General features: G+C 47.1%; 1 protein-coding gene across 3 annotated transcripts in view; it reads left to right on the forward strand.

The window, feature by feature from the left end:
• The window catches only part of DLGAP2 (DLG associated protein 2), a 533,037-nt gene that overhangs the window by 140,173 nt on the left and 372,425 nt on the right, over nucleotides 1-20,439 (forward strand). For all 3 annotated transcript variants that reach the window (XR_004263468.1, XM_032260285.1, XM_032260286.1), the window contains exon 2: nucleotides 8,378-8,410. Coding sequence is in view for 2 of the 3 variants with exons in the window: in XM_032260285.1 (XP_032116176.1) it covers nucleotides 8,378-8,410 (33 nt within the window). In the remaining variant the exon portion in view is untranslated. The remainder of the gene's footprint in view (nucleotides 1-8,377; nucleotides 8,411-20,439) is intronic.

Below are 20,439 nucleotides of genomic sequence, written 5' to 3' on the forward strand. Positions count from 1 at the left end.
CCACGTGAGGGTCTCAGGCCCGCGTGAGCGAGGGCCCCACGTGACGGTCTCAGGCCTCCATGAATGAGGGTCCCCGTGCCCGTCGTTTGCCCGTGGGTGGAGCTCACCCTCCACATTCCCCACCTGGTTCCTGATGTGTTGACCTCTTCAGGCATTTAACTGCTGAGGCCTAAATACAACTTTCTTCTGTCTCTGCTGTTGTGTATTTCTCACGTGCAATACAAAGCTGGGAAAGAGGTTGCACTGCACAATCTTCTGCTTGATGAAACATTTTGAAAATTTTTAAAAACAAAACTTGTATAATTGCTTATATGACTGAATGGCTGAGCACAGGCAAATCGCTTCATTTCTGCGGGCATTTTTTTCCTGAACTGAATGAAGGACATAAACAAGCTGATTATTTGCACACAGCTGTTGTGGAGCTGGGAAGACTGGAGTCATGTGCAGCACTGAGTTTCATAGATTACCAGGACAGAAAAATGAACTATTGATTGTCCCAGGGCGGGCCGTATACTTTTTGGCTGGTTTTTAACCCTGCACATCTGCCAGGCAGTGAGCTCTTGTGTGGGTTGAATAATACTGAGACCTTGTTTTCCTTAGAGATTTTAGTAAGTTATTGAACTTTCTTCTTTTTTTTTTTCTTTACATTTTGAGCCAGAGTCTCACTCTTTCGCCAGGCTGGAGTGCAGTGATGTAATCTTGGCTCACTGCACCCTTCACCTGGATTCAAGCAATTCTTCTGCCTCAGCCTCCTGAGTAGCTGGGACTACATGTGTGTGCCACCATGCTTGGCTAATTTTTGTATTTTTAGTAGAGACAGCAGGGTTTCACCATGTTGGCTAGGCTGGCCTTGAACTCCTGACCTTGCTATCTGTCCGCCTTGGCCTCCCAAAGAGCTGGGATTACAGGCATGAGCCACCGTGCCCAGCAGTTATTTAAATTTCTTAGGCTAAGCTTACTCTGAAGGTAAATCTGCTCCCCAGAAACATCCCTGAGTCAGATATGTCATTTCAACGGTGAGCACAGCGGCTGAGCCGTGAGCTCACAATTTGTCTCCAGAGCAGCTCAAGCACCGGGTCAACACACCGTGCACTTCCTCCTGCCACAGCTGTGGGATCAGGGGCTCCAGAATAAAAGCTCTGGGAGCTAGAGACCCCCTGTGTTGATGGCAGCCGGCCCCAGCATGAGGAGCAATGCTAGGACCACGAAGGATGTTCAGTCGCATTCGTTGAAGGAGGAAGGCAGTGAATGAATGTCTTCTCTGAGGACAGCTGAGCATCCTTGTGTCCATCTGGCCATGAGAACTTGGTGGCATTCACACGAAGATCCCGAACAGATAGCTATCCAGGACCAGAAACTATGGCTGCAGGCAAAGAGAGGACGCCTTGCCTCCCCGTCTGAGCTTCTGACTTTCACGTCTGTTCCCTACGCCTCCTTGCTTTAGTGAAGCCACTCACTCCTGGGTCTGCCTTCATATATTTTTCACTTAATTAAAAAAAAATTGAATGAGAATTGAATTTGAATGCAATTATGTAATTGAAGGAAGTATCCTACACATGATTTATTAATTAACAGGGGAGCACATTTACTGTCAGTGCGTTTCCTGATTAGTCAGGTGTCGGGGACGAGGGGCTACAGTCTGAGAAAGATGCCATTAGGCAGCCTTGTGGTGTCATTTGCACAAAGTTAAGGGATATAAGCACAGTGTATGATGTGGCTTCGTGGCACAGTGGTGAAATCTGGGCCAATCTTTGGGGACTTACTTTGTGCTACAGGTAACTTTTATTTATACATTAACAATTTGCAGTTTATACATTGGTTTCCAAATTAGAAATTAACACGTTTGCTGCAAATTTCACTTTATATTCTTCTCCCTCTTCCCTAACCCATGCAACCAGCACTACTGTTACCACAGTTTCTCCCTGAGAAATAATTTCCGAGAATTCACCGTCATTCTGGGCTTTTACTTCGCATTTATACATGATTCATGTATTAGAATGTTATCAATGACTATCTCCTAGCATGGTACCTGACACAAGGTAGGTTTTCTATAAATATTTATTAAGTCAGTATTAAAGAAGACACATCCAAAAATAAAAATGAGATAGTGTTTTACCTTTTGCCCTTTGTGTTTTTTAATGTTTGATAATTTTCCATTTTAGCAGATAAGATTCCATAGCATCCACAAATATTATTTATCTGTCTTTGAGGCAGGGTCTCTCTATCCCCAGGCTGGAGTGCACTGGTGTACTGTGGCTCACTGCAGCCTCAAGTTCGTGGGCCGAGGTGATGCCACCTCGGCCTCCCCGAGTGCTGGGATTACAGGCACAAACCGCTGTGTCTGACTGAATTGCAGTTTATTTCAGCGTCACTCAGTTGATGATTGCTGGAGTTTTTGGCCTCTGTCAAGTTACATTGGGCAGTCATGGTGGAACGCCGTCAGGTTGGAATGCAGTCAGGCTGGAATAGAGGCACATTGTCATGGGGTCATCGCCAGGTGGTTCTCTTGCCACGCAGTCTTGTGATATAATCGTGTTATTGTTACACAGCCGTGCTACCAGAGTCCAGTACCTCATAGTCATATTTTCCTGCAGTCGTGTTGTCATGGGAGTGTATGAGCGTATATTCACGTTGTCACAGCCGTCATGTGGTCACATTGCTATGTAATCATGTTGTGATGATGGAGACATGCAACCCTGTCATATAGCCACGTGGCCATGTTGTCATACAGCCATGTCATCCTGGAGATGTGTAATCCTGTCATACAGCCATGTGGCCATGTCATACAGCCATGTGATCATGGAGACGTGTGATCCTGTCATACAGGCATGTGGCCATGTTGTCATACAGCCATGTCATCATGGAGACGTGGAATCCTGTCATACAGCCACCTGGCCATGTTGTTATTCAGCCCTGTGGTCATGGAGATGTGTAATCCTGTCATACAGCCATGTGGCCATGTGATCATGGAGACATGTAATCCTGTCATACAAGAATGTGGCCATGTTGTTATACAGCTATGTCATCACGGAGACATGTAATCCTGTCATACAGCCACATGGCCATGTTGTCATAAAGCCATATGATCATGGAGATGTGGAATAGTGTCATTCAGCCACGTGGCCATGTTGTCATATAGCCATGTGATCCTGGAGACGTGGAATCCTGTCATACAGCCCTGTGGCCTTGTTGTCATACAGCCATGTTGTCATCTCATCCTAGGGCCATGATTTCCCATAGTGACGTCACGTTATCACACTGTTGCATGGCCTTGTAGGCATGCTGCATATTCTTGCATCATGTTGTCTCAGGGTCATGTGTCCTATAGCCATGTCACATTATTATGTGGTCATGCTGTTGTGTTGTCACATGGGCCTGTTGTGTTTTCACAGTCATGTCCTGGGCCATGGTGTCATAGTCATGTCCTCACACTGTCATGCTGTCATGTTGTCACATGGGCCTGTTGTGTTCTCACAGTCATGGGGTCACAGTCAAATCCTCACACTGTCCCACTGTTGTGTTTTCACCTGGACCTGTTGTGTTGTCTCAGTCATGTTGTCACACTGTCATGTTGTCACATGGCCTGTTGTGTTTTCACAGTCATGGTGTCCTGGGTCATGGTGTCACAGTCACGTCTTCACACTGTCACACTGTCACACTGTCGTGTTGTGACATGGGCCTATTGTGTTCTCACAGTCATGATGTCCTGGGTCATGATGTCACAGTCATGTCTTCACACTGTCACACTGTCCTGTTGTCACGTGGGTCTGTTGTGTTCTCATAGTCATGATGTCCTGGGTCATGATGTCATAGTCACGTCAACACATCGTCCCACTGTCGTGTTGTCACCTGGGCCTGTTGTATTCTCACAGTCATGGTGTCCTGGGTCATGGGGTCACACCATTCTGTTATATCAAGTGCTTGCTCAAGTGAGAACCTGTTCACACAGTCTTGACAAAGAGTCCTAGTTTTGCTCTCGGTGCTGTGTGAGAAGTGCTCGCGAGGCCACCAGGTACCACGGCTGGGCAGTATCTGTGGCAGCCTGCCAGGCCTGCTGTTGTCTAGAGCTTCCATTGAAGCTGGACATGGTGCCACTAGGTGGCTGCTGACACGGAGCCTTTCTTGATGAGCACAGCAGAGCATCCTGCCATGTGCTCTGAGCCTTGGAAGAGGAATGACGTCGGTGGTTTTTCTCGCTCTCTCTTAGTCACTGTCACAGCTGGAGGGAGGCAGAGGAGGACAGAGGACGGGGGAGGCAGCAAATTAGTGCAATTGTCACAGCAGCCAGGTGCTGGGCCTCGCGTCTAGGCACCCCCATGGGCCTCCCAGCGCCAGCCCTTCTCCTGCTGCTCCTTCGCTGCCTGCACGGCCCACGGCAAATGCCGCCCACACCCAGGCCTGCCCCCACCTGGTTTCCTGTAGAAGGAGCAGGGACGCTCTTTGCATTCGTGGCTAGGTTGGAACCAGCTTCAGGAAAGCGGTGCCCGCCCCCTCAACGCTGAGCTCGACTTTGCCCTGAGGAGCTCTGGCCGAGGGCCCAGGCTGTGTCCACCATGTGTGGCTGCGGCAGCTGGGGGGTCCCGTGTGTGCCGTTTCTTCCCAGGGCTCCAGGAGAACTGCAGTGCTCCTTAATCTCCCTGTCCTCCACTGCTACTGTGCACCCCTCCCCAGGTTGGTGGCAGGAGGGAGGACAGGTGCTGTGGAGGTCACCACCACACAGAAGCCCGAGAGAGCGTGTGCTCGGTTCACAGAGCTCAAAGCTGCCACTCCAAAAATATGTGCGTAAATTTAGAGTAGCCTCCGTAGATAAAACGCCTTATGCAATTTATACAGGAGATGCTGCAGGTTCCGCTTTTCTGGGAGATTAAAATAAGGTGCATACCTTGTGCCGGAAGACACCGGCCAGGCTTGTGCTGTCCGCATCTGGAGCTTGGGGAAAGTGCCGGTCCTCATGGGGGCTGTGTGTGCTGCAGGGTCAGCTTCACGCACACAGCATCATCAGGCAGGTTTCTCCATCTGTGTCCATCAGCATAGATCAGCGTGGTCTTCTCCTAATTTAAATGAGACTGCGCCAATGATGATGAATCCACAGTGTATGGAGTTTAATTCTCTGTATTGTGAATATTTTCTTAATGGGTGTTACTTGGGGAAGAATTCTTGGAAAAGGTCCTTGGTGCTGTTAGTGAGCCTGCTGTGTTTTCAGCTTGCTGGGTGATTTTAAGCACATGCTTCCCTGGTCCGTGCAGTTCCCTCCGGCAAAGCCCAGTCCTGGCAGCACACTGCACGCCTGCAAATGTGATGAAGATGAACTCTGCAGGGAAACCCTTGGATCTTGGTCAGTTTTGATGCACATTTTGGTTCACGTTGACCAAGAGGTGCAGAAGCAAAGTCCCTGATCCACATCTGAGTGAGCCACCCCGTGCGTGAGGCTTCCAGTCCCTCCTGGGGGCCCGGAGTGGGAGGCAGCCATGGCCTGGGGCCCGAGCTGGACCCAGTGTGCCTGCAGGCGCGGCGCTGAGGGCAGGTCACAGATCCCAGCCTCGTGGGTCTCAGTCAGCCCCTCCCTTCCCTGAAATCAGTGCCACCATAGTGAAGTCAGCGTCTGCCCTGCCCTGGGGGGACCCTGGGCTCATCCAGGACTCCATTCTGTCCTGGGGTGTGGCCTGTGATGGGTCCACCAAAGCGTCATAGTCTCCTCCACGTGGGAGGCCAGAGCAGAACCCACAGTTCCTAACACGTGTGTTCACTCTGTGTTCCTGGGTGTCCTGCCAAGGTCTCAGGGCTCACATTTAGAAACTTCTCAATTAAATAAGATGAAGTGGGCTCCTATGTCATGGGACTCCCCAGAGCCTCTCTTTTGGGAGTGATTCTCATGAAGTTACCATGGAGGGTAATCTTCGGCGCATTTCCTTTTGGTTTGGGGAAAATAAAGTGATCTGTGGCCTAAGATGGCTTTTCGCATCTTGATTCTAAAACAGGCTTTCAGGACCTCTTGCTCTTATTTAAAGCAGTGTTTTGTCTGTATGAGTTTGTGGCTTCTTTCCCGGGAGACTCCTGCCTTAGTTCTTCTCAGGAAGAGGGGAGAAGCCCCGTTCGTGTTTCCGGAGGCCGAGTGTGCAGAATTGTTCACTTCTGGTTTCCAGCTTCCCTGCTCCGTGCAGTTCATGCCAGCAAAGCCCGGTCCTGGCAGCACACTGCACGCCTGCAAAGCCTGCTCCTGGCCTCTCCTCCGTGGCCTCACGCCCCGGCCGTCTCATCAGCCTCTCCTGCCCGGCACTGTGTGTGTGTGCATAGGGGCCCAGTCGTGCTCACGCCTCCTGCAGCTGGATGCCAGTACAGGGAGTCTCGCCCTAGAACCTGAAGGGAAACTGAGTCACCAGGCCCTCCATTCCTACTTTCTGCAGAATGTGTGAAGGGGTGGTGCCTGCGTTTCTGGGTTAACTAAACCTTACGTCTGCTTCAGTGATGGCAGTGATGGGACGGCCCCAGCCTGCGCTGGCTGCCCGTGTGCCCTTGGTGACAGGAGCCCCTGCATCCTCCACAGGCTTTGTTGGTGGTGGTGGCCAGGACGGAGGTAGCCCTGTGCGTGGACCAGTATCTGGCCCATTTCTCTCACACAGAGCCGTGTGGCCCTGGGCCCAGGGCTCCTGTGTCCGAGGGCTGCTCCTTTAGGTCTTCCCTGCAGCCCCCAAAGTCTTCTCTCCCCTCCGCTACACCGGTGCCCCTGAAGGCAGGTGCGGCCAGAAGTGTCCGCTTGAGGAGTGTGGCTCTGTCTTCCTGAAGTTGGGAGAGCTCAGTCAGTCATAGTTTTAAATGATGGTTCATATTCTTTTCTTTCCACCAGAACCCTCTACCACTCTCCCACAGAGCTAGACCTGCCGCAAACACATGGGCCCGGTGTGGGCTCTGTCCCCACCCACCCAGCCCAGCCACCAAGGTGACCTTCCGAAGGAACCATGAGACCCTGTGAGGCTCTGCCCCAAAAACCACTTTTGCTTCCTAACTTTTATTTTGAAAACCTCAACCCCTTTTGCAACATTCCGTTCCCTCCCGAACGCCCCTCACTCACCTCCCCACTTCCCCATCTCCCCCGTCTGTCCCTCCGGGCAGATGCTGCTGCCGTCCCCTGCCTGCTGGCCTCGTTCGTGCCTTTCCTGGGACGTGTGTGCTCCCTCCCCAGATTCCCATTTAAAATCCTGCTTGTCCTTCGGGGTTCAGCCCCGATGGCATCACGTGGCATCTCCTCTGTGGGCCCAGCTGTCACCTGGATGGCAGAGGGTGCGCCTCTGTGGCTGGCATGGAGGAGTCGGTGTCTTCCAGGGGGCCCATGCAGGCAGCACTGTCCCCATGGCCTTGATAGCTGATACATGTACTCCTACATCCCTCCCACCCCTGTGGCCTCAGGAGCCTCGACACTGGTTCAGGGCTAGGGGGTTAGGTTACCTGTTCACACGTTCTCAGGAGACTGGATGGTAGCTGGCTTTGAACCCAGGCCTACCTCGTCTCCAAGTCTGAATTCTTTCCCACAAAGCCCTTGTGCCTGTGTTGATGATACACTTGCTACGGCTCTCCTGTGTGAGGATAAATTGTAAATGCCATGCTCCCAAAGCATCTGCGTCTGTCCTACAGACAGAGCCAAATTCACAGTCACTCATGGACCTTCTTAAAGAGGACTCAGTCAGTACCCATGGATTCTAGAGTTTTTCTGAAATCTAGTAATACCCTTTTGCTCATAAATTTTGTGCCTGAAAGGAGTTGTAACAGCTGTAGCCGAAGTCGAGGTTTCAATATTGAAATTGTGATAAAATACGCCATCCTTGTTTCATCTAAGTAATTTGTGTTTAGCCATATACAATTAAGAAAGTATGTTTGCTGTGTGCATATGACAGAGGTCGTTATTACCAAGCTCTCACTCCTAGGTGGGAGCTGAACAGTGAGAACACATGGACACAGGGAGGGGAACATCACACACCAGGGCCTGTTGGGGGGTGGGAGCAAGGGGAGGAAGAGCATTAGGACAAATACCTACTGCATGCAGGGGTTAAAACCCAGATGACAGGTTGGCAGGTGCAGCACACCACCATGGCACACGTATACCCATGTAACAAACCTGCACGTCCTGCACATGTATCTCAGAACATTTTTTAAATTCTCAAAAATAAAAATAAAATTGTAAAACATGTGCCAAGGGTAGTTGTTAAAAGAGCAGTTGCTGGCGTGCAGGGGTAGAGCCGGCTGACCTGGAGGAGCCAGCGGCACGGCCTGGCCACGTTGTCCCAAAGTTGCAGTTTCGTTGTTGCTGCCGCTGCTGTTGAATCTTTTTAACTGCATGGTTGAGACCCCTGGTGTAACAGCTTCTCTCTGTCTCTGTTTTCAGAGTCGCAGTGCACGCTCTGCGGGGAGCCGGAAGGTGAGTACCTGACATGCTGCCTGGGGTGGGCGGGGCCACGCGGCTCACAGATATCTGGCTGGTGACAATCTGGCGTGAAGCGTGTTGGAGAGAACCTCGAATGTGGTGGACATGTTCTGTGTGCTGTTTGATATGAACGTGAACAACATAATTGAAGCAAAGGGCAGGGTGGGTGTTAGGAATGAGCAGCTCATCTCTGAAGAAGAATTGGCATTACCATCAAGCTGAGATATTTTCTTCATTATTGTTTTGTTCTGGGTTGATAGGTTTTCTTCAGTTCCTTTGAGATAACAGTTGCTGACACAGGCTTAATGGCTCTGAGTGCCTTCACCCAAGGTGCCGATGGGCCACGGGCTGAGTGGGGCTGGGGAGCCCTTTCCGCAGTGGGCGGCTCAGCCTGAGAATGTGTGGGGTCTTTGCTGTGGCGAGTGATGGTCGCCAGTGTGTCATTATTTAACTTTCAGCCCAAGTCTCATGTTTAGAGCACATGGCAAAGTGGGGCTCCTGAGCCTGTGATTTGTTGACTGTGTTGGGAATTAGTGAAAGCAGCATTTATGTGATATTTTCCAATGGTCTAATTAGAGAGAATAAGGAGAATGTATAAACACCTGACCCTTTTAATGGGGACTCTGAATTAACCAGAGCTTTGATTTTGAGGCCTGCTTTCAGTAGAAAGAGGCCAACTGGCTAGAAAACGAGTCAGCCTCAGGAACTCGGGACGCTGCCAACCCCAGGAACATGCCTTTGGGTCAGGGCCCAGCCCAGCTCTGCTCCCGCCTGGTGAGATGATGCCAAAAGGGAAAGGCTTCTGTACACTCAGGGCCTCAGAAGCCCAATCACGTCCCCTGGAAAGGCTCTTCCCCGCAAGTTAAAAAATACAAAGTGAATACGGGTTAACTCGGAACTTCTATCAAAGACTCAGTTTCCATCATTTGGTTGTTAATAGAGGTATAACAGAGTTTTAAAACCTTTTCCTATGTCATTCAGTAGGCATACAATGCATAGATGTGTTCATGGGAAAGTCAGTGACTGTACATTTTAAAATCTTAAGCTTCAGCTTTATCCAAAACATCAGACGTTGGACCCCTGGCATTTCCAGAGTCAAAAGTAATGTGACGGTTTAGAATCAGGCAGGTGGGGGCTGTTCCTGGGTGGAGCCTGGGATGCTGGTCTGGGTGTGGCACTGGCCACCTGATGTGGGGAAGCCATGGGTCCTTCTCCTGCAGACACCCAGGCTGCTGCACAGGCTGATGAAATTCTCCAGCCTGTCTGTGGGCGTTTGAGTTCTATTATTTCTTATCATTGTAACTTCCGTTGCCATTCCCACCATGGAATCGTGTATCATGCTTTGCCTTCCTTTTTCATTCTCTTTTCCCCCAGGCCCATATCCAGACTTTTGTGTGTGAGAGAAATTGTGAAATATAAAACCTTGTATACAGTGGCTTAAACACATGCATCACACTTTTCATCTCCTTGTTTCTAACAAAAAATGTCTACCTCTGCCAAGGACAGTGGCCACGTGGGGTGTGTTTTGTGGTCACGTGCCACTTGGTGCTGCCATGGAAAGAAAAGCTTGGTCCCAAAACGTCAGAATCAATCATGTTTGAGGCGAGGGTTTGGACTGAAGGAAGGCTGGTAAATCAGCCCGGAGTCCTGGCTCTGGGGTGGATACTGGATGATTTCTGGGAACATACGAGGTCGTGGGATTGACTCTAGAAGGGACCCTGGCTCCCCCAGGCTGCCATAAGACTACCATAGTTGTCTGGGACATGGGGAAGTGGGCTGCTCCCTGGAGGCACTCCAGCCCAGGTCTGTGGCTTCTCAGGCCTAGCACCATCGGATGATGTCAGACCAGAGCACGCAGCCAGACAGTCCCAGGGCACCTCCCCTGGTCACCATGGGGTCCCGGACAATCCCAGGGCACCTCCCCTGGTCACCGCGGGGTCCCGGACAATCCCAGGGCACCTCCCCTCATTGCCACGTGGTCCCGGACAATCCCAGGGCACCTCCCCTCGTCGCCACGTTGTCCGGGACAATCAATCCTGGGGCACCTCCCCTGTCACCTGCATTTGCTGGGCCTCCACATCGAACATCCTGTCCGGTCACAGCGAATGTGTGACAGTGGCATGAGAAGGGAAGAAACGTGTGGGCTGCTGCTCTCCAGGGCAGGTCAGCTTCCAGATGTTTAAAACCAGACAGACTCGCTCCAATGAGAACAGTTCCCCATCCGGCCAAGGGTGAGGGTGGAGGCAGGCTGGGCACTGGGGGTCGGGGCTCGCTGCTCTGGCCTGTCCCTCCCCACTGGGATGCGGTTCTCTGAAGCTGCCCGGGGCTTTCAGATGTGCAAGTGAGGTTGCTCCAGATTAGGGAGGAGGAAGTGCCCATGGAGAGGTCTCAGCTGTGCTTTAGTTTCCCAAAGCGCTGACATATGAATATTCATACATTTTTCAAATCATTTAAGTAATTAGTCTAAGCGAGTGCTGGCTGGGCACAGAAAGTGAATCTGAAATCAGCTTCTTTGTTCGATGATTTCTTCGGCAGCTTCTGTGAGTTAACTCATAAATGTCATGGCACAGAAATGACCAGCCACAGGCTGGCGGCGGCGCGTGCGGCTTGGAGGTGGGCGTGCAGTGCTCAATACATCCAGAAGGTTGAGGCACCACCTCATGTAGCTTCTCTCTTTCTTGTCAGAAAGCTGTTAACAGCCTGCCACGGCTAAGCCAGTGAAGTGGGAAATACCTATTTGCATGTTAATGATGAGTTCTTTTGGTGAGAGCTAGTTCTTTGGATACCGATTGAATAATTAGCCTGGTGGCAGATGATAATATCTGTCAAACACCCGCGACCAGGGACAAAGTTTACAAGATGCTAGAGACCTCAGAATTCTACAGTTGGGGAATCTGTATAATGGTGGCCTGTTTTTCAGAGAAATTAAAATTTTAATTGTATATATAATGTAGATCATCATCTCGATATGCAAATTACTTACATGTTCTGCATTGCAAGGTTTTGAAACTTGTAGGACTATGTTTTCATGAGATAAAAATATTTGACATATTGATTGTTATTCATTGATACCTTTCTTCCAACCAACAGTATACAGACAGCCCAACTCTAAACCCTGCAAATGCACCATAGTGTGAACATGGAGACGCGTTTTGGTTAACAAGGGTCTCCATGCCATTCACAGGAATGTAGTTTCTGCAGGGAGACCTCTAATAATAACAGTAAATTTACTAAGAATAATCTCAGTTGTCATAATAATTTGCCAATTGAATACTAAAACTGTCTTAATATGTATAATTTTCTTTTTCTTTTTTTTTTTTTTTTTTTTTGAGATTGAGTTTTACTCTTGTTGCCCAGGTTGGAGTGCAGTGTCGCAATCTCCGCTCAATGCAACTTCCGCCTCCTGGGTTCAAGCAATTTTCCTGCCTCAGCCTCCTGAGTAGCTGGGATTACAGACGTGTACCACCACACCCATCTAATTTTGTATTTTAGTAGAGATGTGGTGTCTGCGTGTTGGTCAAGCTGTCTCCAACTCCTGACCTCAGGTGATCTGCCTGCCTCAGCCTCCCAAAGTGCTGGAATTACAGGCGTGAGCCACCACGCCCAGCCTCAATTTGTATAATTTTCTTAGTGATTCCTGTTACCTTTTAGATAAAAGTAGTAAGCAGATGCTATGTAACAATAAGAGGGCATGCTGGTTTATCTTGACATAGAAATCTGTGTATGATATAAATCTGTCAATTTAATATAGGACAGTAATTTAAGAGTACATGATTCTTTTTAAACTTTATTGACAGATACATGATACCACTTGTTTTCAACAATAACGCAGGGAAAATTACGGACATTGGGCGGGTCCACAGATGTCAGTTCATGGATTTGTCTGTTGGTTTACGTTTTTATGGCTTGATTTGTCACCATAGCAAATAGATTTTCCGATGTGGGAAGACAGATAATGATGCCCGGCAGGGCTGGGAGAACGTATTTGAAATCCACTGCAATGTAATAACAATGTCTCAGATCTGTGTTGTTTGCCCCCGTTAAAACTGAGAAATAAAATAAGCTATTAATATTATTATAGAGACGTGGCATGAGAGAACGCTACAAAAATGTTGGGATACATGGACATGGAAGATGCTTTAGCAATAGAGGCCTTAAGGTGGGAGCTTTAAGAAGCAGTAGATGATTTGTGATGGCAGAAATGTATAGTGGATTGTTTGAGCAATGTAGAAATTCCCATCTAAAAGCAAAATTCAAGTCTTAAAAAATATCTAAGTAGTTTAAGGTAAGAGATTTTCTTTCTAAATCTGTTTTCATTTTTGTTTTTACTTTGTTTATTGGAAAGCGCAGTCTGCAGGCTGCCCTTGGAATTCTGGGAAGACACATAGAATCTCACATTTTATCACAACCAGAAGGGACCCAGAACACCTCTTCTTCCCTTCATCACTCACAGTCAAGATAGCGGGGAAGTTTAGCATTAAGTAATATTTTCCCTATAAGTGACTCAAAACATTGAAGTCACTTTAGTGGTTTTTTGTTTTTAACCTTAATTGAATATGTGTCTTTTTGACATTTGAAGACCTCCTAACAATTCTGGAGATAAAAAATGATAGTGCTGCTTCTTGAAAACTGGACATTGAAGGGCTTAGAAAGCACCCCCTGCCCTGTTCCCTGCTCTGTGGAGAGGAAGAACACCAGCTTTTCAGAGAGAGCTACCACTCTGTTTCTCTGAGACCATACCTTTTTAGTTGAATCCTTTGTATAAAAATGATCTTTTCTGATTGCTATTTGTGTTTTTTAGTGATTATTGTTGCTTAAGAACTAAAAAGTTCAATTAATATTTGAAGGAAAACAGACTCAGCTCCAGCCAGTCTGTCTTCTAGGACCTTAACATGGTTAGGGTTTTAGAAATCAGAAAACAGTCTCTAGGGTAAGAGAGAGAATACTGCTTCTTGGTTGCCCCAGATGGAAGACTGAGTTGAGCCCTGTCCCATGCCCACAAAGAATAAACAAAATGTTCTACAATATGTAACAAAATTTGTTTCAGTGCATAGTTGAGCTTGGATGAAAACCAAAGAAAGGGATCCCCGGAGCCCCAAGAGTTGAAAAGGAATTCCAACCAGGGGATCAGGCTCCAGCAGTGGCTCCTGAGATGCAGTCTCAGAAAGGGGCCTGACATTGAGCTGGGGTTGTGTTTTGTGCCCTGCGAGGCAGGGGTGGTAGAAATGCTGGGACTGAGCCTCTCAAATCATACCCAGACACTCACCCAGCTTCCCCATTTGTGAGAAAATAACTGGAAAAACATGCCTGGGAAAGTGTGGAGGAAGCTCATCACATGTCCAGGGCCATGGGTAGGATATAAAGTTACTAATGAGAAATGCACACTCCAGGTATGGATCTGAGATCTGAATTTCTACTACCTGTGTGTGGCAGAAGGACCACATGGTGAAATTCATATGAAAATCATTCTAACATCAGTTATGATTCTGTCAGAACCTAAGGGCTCTGGCAGAATCAAAACCACAACAGAATTGAAACTACAAAGAATCTATACAGAATTCTTGACAACATAGGGATCAAAGGACTTCTCCACTATAAAATAGTACCCACTTTAGATAAATACACAGAAAAGATAATAACTCATATAAATAAAGTTTAAGGAAGTTTTATGGTTTGGCTGTGTCCCCATACAAATCTCATCTTGAATTGTTGCTCCCATAATCCCCATGTGCCATCAGAGAGACCCAGTGGGAAGCTACTGAATCATGGGGCTGAGTCTTCCCTGTGCTGTTCTCATGATAGTGAGTAAGTCTCATGAGATCTGGTGGTTTTATAAAAGGCAGTTTCCCTGTACACATTCTCTTGCCTGCCACCAGGTAAGACATGCCTTTGTTCCTCCTTTGCCTTCTAACATGATTGTGAGGCCTCCCCAGCCAAGTAGAACTCTGAGTCTACTAAACCTCTTTCCATAAATAAATTACCCAGTCTTGAGTATTTCTTCATAGCAGTATAAAAATGGACTAATACACGGAGTAAGAAGACACAATAGGAGAATGAACATTCAAAGCCCTAGAAATAAGGGACAATTATTAAATAGACAATTATTAAATAGATTTTCAAAAGAAACAGGAACCATAATATAAGAAGTATCTATTATGAGGAAAGAAAGATTTAAAAACAAACAGAATATATGGAAACAAGAATTGACCACTATGTGGATACAGTATTATAAAGTAGATTAGACAGAGCTGAAAAGAGAATTGCCAAACTGGAAACTAGATATTAGGATATTACCTAGAACTTTGCATAAAAAGTACAAGGGGAAATGTAAATGAAGAATTAAGTTGCATGGAAGATGGCTTTAGAAACACAAACATATGTCTGGAATTAAATGAGAAATGAAAAAAAGTGGGGAGAAAGGAAAAGCAGCATTAGTCAAAGAAATAAAGGCCAGGATTTTCCAAGAACCAAAGACATTTGTTAAGCTTCTGATCTAAAGACTCCTAAGACTGAAGCCAGGCAAATATAGACCCTCTAAATGCCTTCTAAAGTGAAACCACAGAGTAGGAGACAAAGAATTTTCATTAAAGCCAGAGAGAATACAGACAAACGTACTTGATTTTCAGGAGACTTTCTGTAGTCAACATTGATGCCAGATGACATTGGAATAATGTCTAAGAATTTCGAGACAATAAAGAGAGTGAAGAAAATGCCAAATATTTAATGTAAAGGTGAATAGAAGAGGAGACGGGAGGGGAGAGAAGAAGATTCAGACAATGCAAAGCATGGGGTGGGGTGACTCAGATATTTTTATAGATAGAATCATTGTTTAATGATAAAAGAAATCTGCTTCAAGAAGCTATAAGAATGATCTACTTTAGAATAGATTCAAAATATGCAAAGAAAAAAAATAATTACAAGGAGAAACCAACAAATGAAAAATTATGAACATAGACACCGTTGTCTAAGGACACAGAACCTCACTGAATGGAGCGGGTCCCACCCAGCAAAAGCAGAGGAACTCTGAAAGGGGTTTCCCTGGCCCCCAGCATTCCCAACAGGGGCGCTGTCTGCATCTGTCAAAAGGGTTCTTGCCAAGTTTGCAAAGTTTAATTTTTTTGCTTGACTTCAGTCCTTTTATACTTTTGGCTTAAGTGCATTTTAGCAAGCACTTATCCAAACAGCCATGCTTTTATTGAAAATATTTGCAGGACCCTCTGGCCTCCAGATGAGCACAGAGTCACCTGGGTAACATACTCTTTGTGGATCAAGATGTGGAGCAGGAAGCAGCATCTCTGCTATCTCTTCCTGGGGTCCTCAGAAGCTCCAAGAATCTCTTTCCCCATCACCCTGATCTTTATGGCCAGCCATAAATATTACCAAAGCATAAGTCAGATCATATCATTCCCTTCCTCAAATGTTGTCAGTTCTCATCTGTTGGATAAATTCCACATTCATAATCTTGCCCTACTGGTCTGTCCATTGGTATTTGGCCACATATGAAACATGCACCCTCTGTTCCGGTCACCACATACTGACGTATGGCTCCGTGGGTGCACCCGGGACTTTGAAGGCTTTACAGCAAAAGCAGGATACAATGGGGGGGAGGAGGGATATTGATGCCATCTGCGTGTGTGTGTAGGTGTTTGTGTGTGTATTTTATGAACAGAGAGAAAGCTCTCCAGGAATACTTTGGAATACGCCCCCCTCCCCACTGTGTGTGCAGCTTCTGCCAGGATAACGAGTGGTTTCCTCATTAGTTCTTTACCCCAGCACAAGTTGCACACACAGTGGGGAGAGGAGGTATGTAATAGTTTGTATCAAAAATAGAAAGGTCAGCCGGGCATGGCGGCTCATGCCTGCAATCCCAGCACTTTGGGAGGCCGAAGCAGGTGGATCACTTGAGGTCAGGAGCTTGAGACCGGCCTGACCAACATGGTGAACACCCATCTCTACCACAAATACAAAAAATTAGCCGGGTGTGGTGGTGGGTGCCTGTCATCCCAGCTACTCGGGAGGCTGAGAGAGGAGAATCGCCTGAACCCGAGAGGCAGAGGTTGTGGTGAGCCAAGATCACACCATTGCACTCCAGCCTGGGAGACAGAGTGAAATTCTGGCTCTAAATAAATAAACAAATAGGTCTAGGAAAGGACCTCCAGGGTCAGCTCTGATGAGACCTCCATGCCCTCCCTGTTGCTGGTCCCTTCCGTAGCAGGCTGTTGGGCTTCCTTTGATATCCCTTCCCTTTCTCTCCTGTGCAGGTGTCTGTTGGGGCATAATGGGAGTACCACCCTGAGCTCAGTGCTGGTTCTGTGGGCACTCTGAGCATGGGACCTATCTGTTTCTTCTGTCTGCACACCTCCACCACACCCACCATAGTCCTCTGCATTTCATAGCTGTGTTGTTTTGAATCAAATGCAAAAAGCTTGCTTAATGGATGTCTGGTCTTATTACCAATAGAAATACTGCATTTAGAATCAGAGGTGAAGCCACAGCTATTAAATATGATGAGAGCGAAGCGGGGATGAATTGCGCATACCATCTGGAGTCTGAGACCATGACAATTACGCGTTTATTCAGAATGATACAAAATTCACAAACCCTAATTTGCAAATTTTGTTCTTTTTAAGAAACAATATCCAATATCAAAGGTTCAGTCATTCTGGCATTGAAACAATTTTACCTCACTGATAGGCTCAGGAATACATAAATATTTTATATTTTTAGTCACTGGGTAATTTAAATAGCAGGCCATGGGTTTAGTGTGATTAGATAAAATACTGTCTATTTTCTTGTTGCTAAACACACCTAATTGTTGAATTTTGAAGCATGTTTGGGAGAATGAAATACATGTAGAATATATGCAATTGAATTTTGAGGAAAATAAATATTAGAATTATTCTTGGTAATTCATAATAAGCTCATTTGCAATATAGAAAAATTGGCTAAAGAGAGAAATTTAATGTGGGATTCGAGTCAGACAGCTGTCTTCTGTGTTAGAGTGTCACTATCACAAAAGCAAGGACTTTTAAAATTAGAACGTCATTGGTGCCATCTCAAAATAGACATAAAATGCCCCTAATTAAATGTCTTTCTGTTGATCTGCTGAGAGTCAAGTATCCTTACGAGAATTCTTAGGATCTTCCTGAGCTCCAGGAATGTAAAGATGTTGAGTGGTTATTAGATTTCCTGAGAGTTACATGTCTCTGCGGAAGTCACATTATCTCAACTTACTGCTTGTTTCTTTAAAATGTTTTAAGTTTCCTCATCGTGCACCTCATGTTGCACACTGGGGAATGTAAGCATTGCTCTGGGGGTCTCACTCTGACATAGCAGGTCCCAAGACATTTTCAAAGACAAAGAAGCTTCTATACGATTCAGACCTTCAGACTAAGTTGGTGTCTTGGCAGAATGACATGGCCAGAGCCAGCAGCAGCGGGACCTTGGCTCTATCTGCAGCTGATTGTGCAGACAGCTCAGCTGTGGTCCTTGGTCTGAGATGAACCTTGCAGGGAGACCAGAGACAAGGAACAGAATTCCCTGATGAACTAGTGGGGCATACAGATGTGAATGTCATCAAGTCTAAATATTTCGGGCTCCTAAGCACCTGTGTGCTGGCTCACCCCTTCCGTTGCTGGGCCCGTCCGCCCTTCCTCTCCGTTGCTGGGCCCGTCCGCCCCTCTTCTCCGTTGCTGGGCCCGTCCGCCCCTCCTCTCCGTTGCTGGGCCCGTCCGCTCCTCTTCTCCAGAACATGTTCATGGCTGCTTCCTTCCTTGCCCTTCTCCTGGATTTTCTTTGTTTCCCTGCCTGCCTTTCACAGCAGTAAGGGAGTCCCAGGACACTGCTGGGTGCTGGAAGGAGCCAGAGGGTGTTCCAGCCTTGAGCTCCCAGCCTACAGAGGCTCTTGGGACAGGGAGAACCTGCTAGAAAGACTACCTCTTGTAGAACCGCATGGCCCTATGGCTTCACAGAGCAGGCGCAGGAGCCCAGGTCAGAGCCACCCACCTTCCTGTAACACCTACTCTTGGCTCTGTGACCTCACAGAGCAGGTGCAGGCAAGCCCAGGTCACAGCCACCCACCTTCCTGTAACACATGCTCTTGGCTCTGTGACCTCACGAAGCAGGTGCAGGTAAGCCCAGATCACAGCCACCCACCTTCCTGTAACACCTGCTCTTGGCTCTGTGACCTCACAGAGCAGGTGTGGGAGCCCAGGTCACAGCCACTCACCTTCCTGTAACACCTGCTTATGGCTCTGTGACCTCACAGAGCACGTGCAGGAGCCCAGGTCAGAGCCACCCACCTTCCTGTAACACCTGCTCTTGGCTCTGTGACCTCACTGAGCAGATGCAGGCAAGCCCAGGTCACAGCCACCCACCTTCCTGTAGCACCTGCTCCAGGGCTTGTGTTTATACATTTGAGCTGAGTTTTAGATATTCTTTGTCTATTTATGTGACTGGGAGAAGAGAAAAACCCTTCACCCTGAAACTCCCTATCACTGTGGATATGAATCTCTAGCTGTGCCTTCCTATCTGATTGTTACCTCTAGCAACAATGTTACCAATTATGAAGGACTGAAATTTTTGCAGCACCAACCTTTGTAAAATGACCTTGGAAGGAAAACACCCCAGAATAGAATAACTGTGCATCCTCCCCCTCCCCCAGCCAATCTTGTGATCAAATGACCCAGAACTCAAGCTGTGATCTTAGAAATAAGCAAAAAAGGCTAGCGAGGATTTTTAGATTCTGATGTTGTATTTTTAAAGCTAGAGAATCACCGTGGTGTAATGGGCACACCAGAAGCCCTGGAACCAAAAAGGCAAACTCGCTGGGTGACTCATTTTCTAAAAAAAATTGAACTAAATCTTCATTTCCTCCTCATGGACTGTGGAGAGGCACATGCAGAATCCTGTGTGTGGAAGAAATTGTGCATCTTGCAGCCTGTGTTTTCCTGGGGTGGGGAGTGTTTTCACGACGCCCTTCTCAACATGCAGCAGCCATTGGCCTTTCCCCATTTCCCCTTGGGGTCCTTGGTCTCTCCTGATGAAGTACACCCTCTTCCTTCTCCCTGTGGACATCCGTATTCCACTCAGAGCCCATGTCTTGCTTGACTGACCATGCCAGGAAGCTCTCTCCTGTTGGCCATGGGTTGCTTTGATTTTTAAAAGCCGGTTAGGTCTTGTCTCACTGAGATGGGAAGCCACGTGCAGGGTGCTGTGTTCCATCAACAGCACGGGGGAGAATGTGAGAGCATGAACCTTATGCACAGAAGAGACTCAGATGAACAGAGAAGCAACGTCTGTGGATGTGCCAGAGCAACAGCTCTGGAAAATGTCCAGCAATAGAAGGGAAAGTAGAATCTATGCTGTGGGCAGTGGGGAAAATGGGTGTGATTGTCAGTCATCACAGCTTCATTCACTTACAGGATGCAGAAGCATTTGTTTGACTTTAAAAATCATTTACATTATATGTGTCCTCCATTTCCACTCCTGCCTTATGTCCAAGATTGACTTTTCTTGGGAGAAATGCAGGCTCCAAGCCTAGTGGACAGTCAGGCCAAGGCACCAGTGTCTTCACCTCTTTGCCATTAATTAGAAGTGGGGGCTTCGTAAGGATATACCTTTTCCCACCCTGATATTCTCATCATAAAATTTCCTACACCTTAAAATTGTGTCTCTCTCTGTGTGTGTGTCCACAGAGTGAAGCCTCTGCTTTTGGGGTCTGTTTTTTATTTTCTGAATATTCTGTATAAATTTGGTTTCCACGACTGTATACACCACTGACTTGTTACTTATTGAAACTCTGTTTCTTACTGTTAGACGTGTTGCAAAAAGGCAAATGGGAAGGAATTTTTAAGATTTCAGAATTGTAATGATGATGACCCATTTCCTAATATTCCAGTTCTCAAGTTCTTTCCCCACAACTTCATGAAATCAATGGTAGTTAATTTTGGCAGGTTAACCATTACCAAATTAAATGAACAAATAATTAAATCATAAACCCACAAAAAAATGTGTGAAAAAGG

This window comes from Sapajus apella, unplaced genomic scaffold, assembly GCF_009761245.1.
Source record: "Sapajus apella isolate SASKATOON/1434 unplaced genomic scaffold, GSC_monkey_1.0 scaffold116, whole genome shotgun sequence".
Classification (NCBI taxonomy): domain Eukaryota; kingdom Metazoa; phylum Chordata; class Mammalia; order Primates; family Cebidae; genus Sapajus; species Sapajus apella.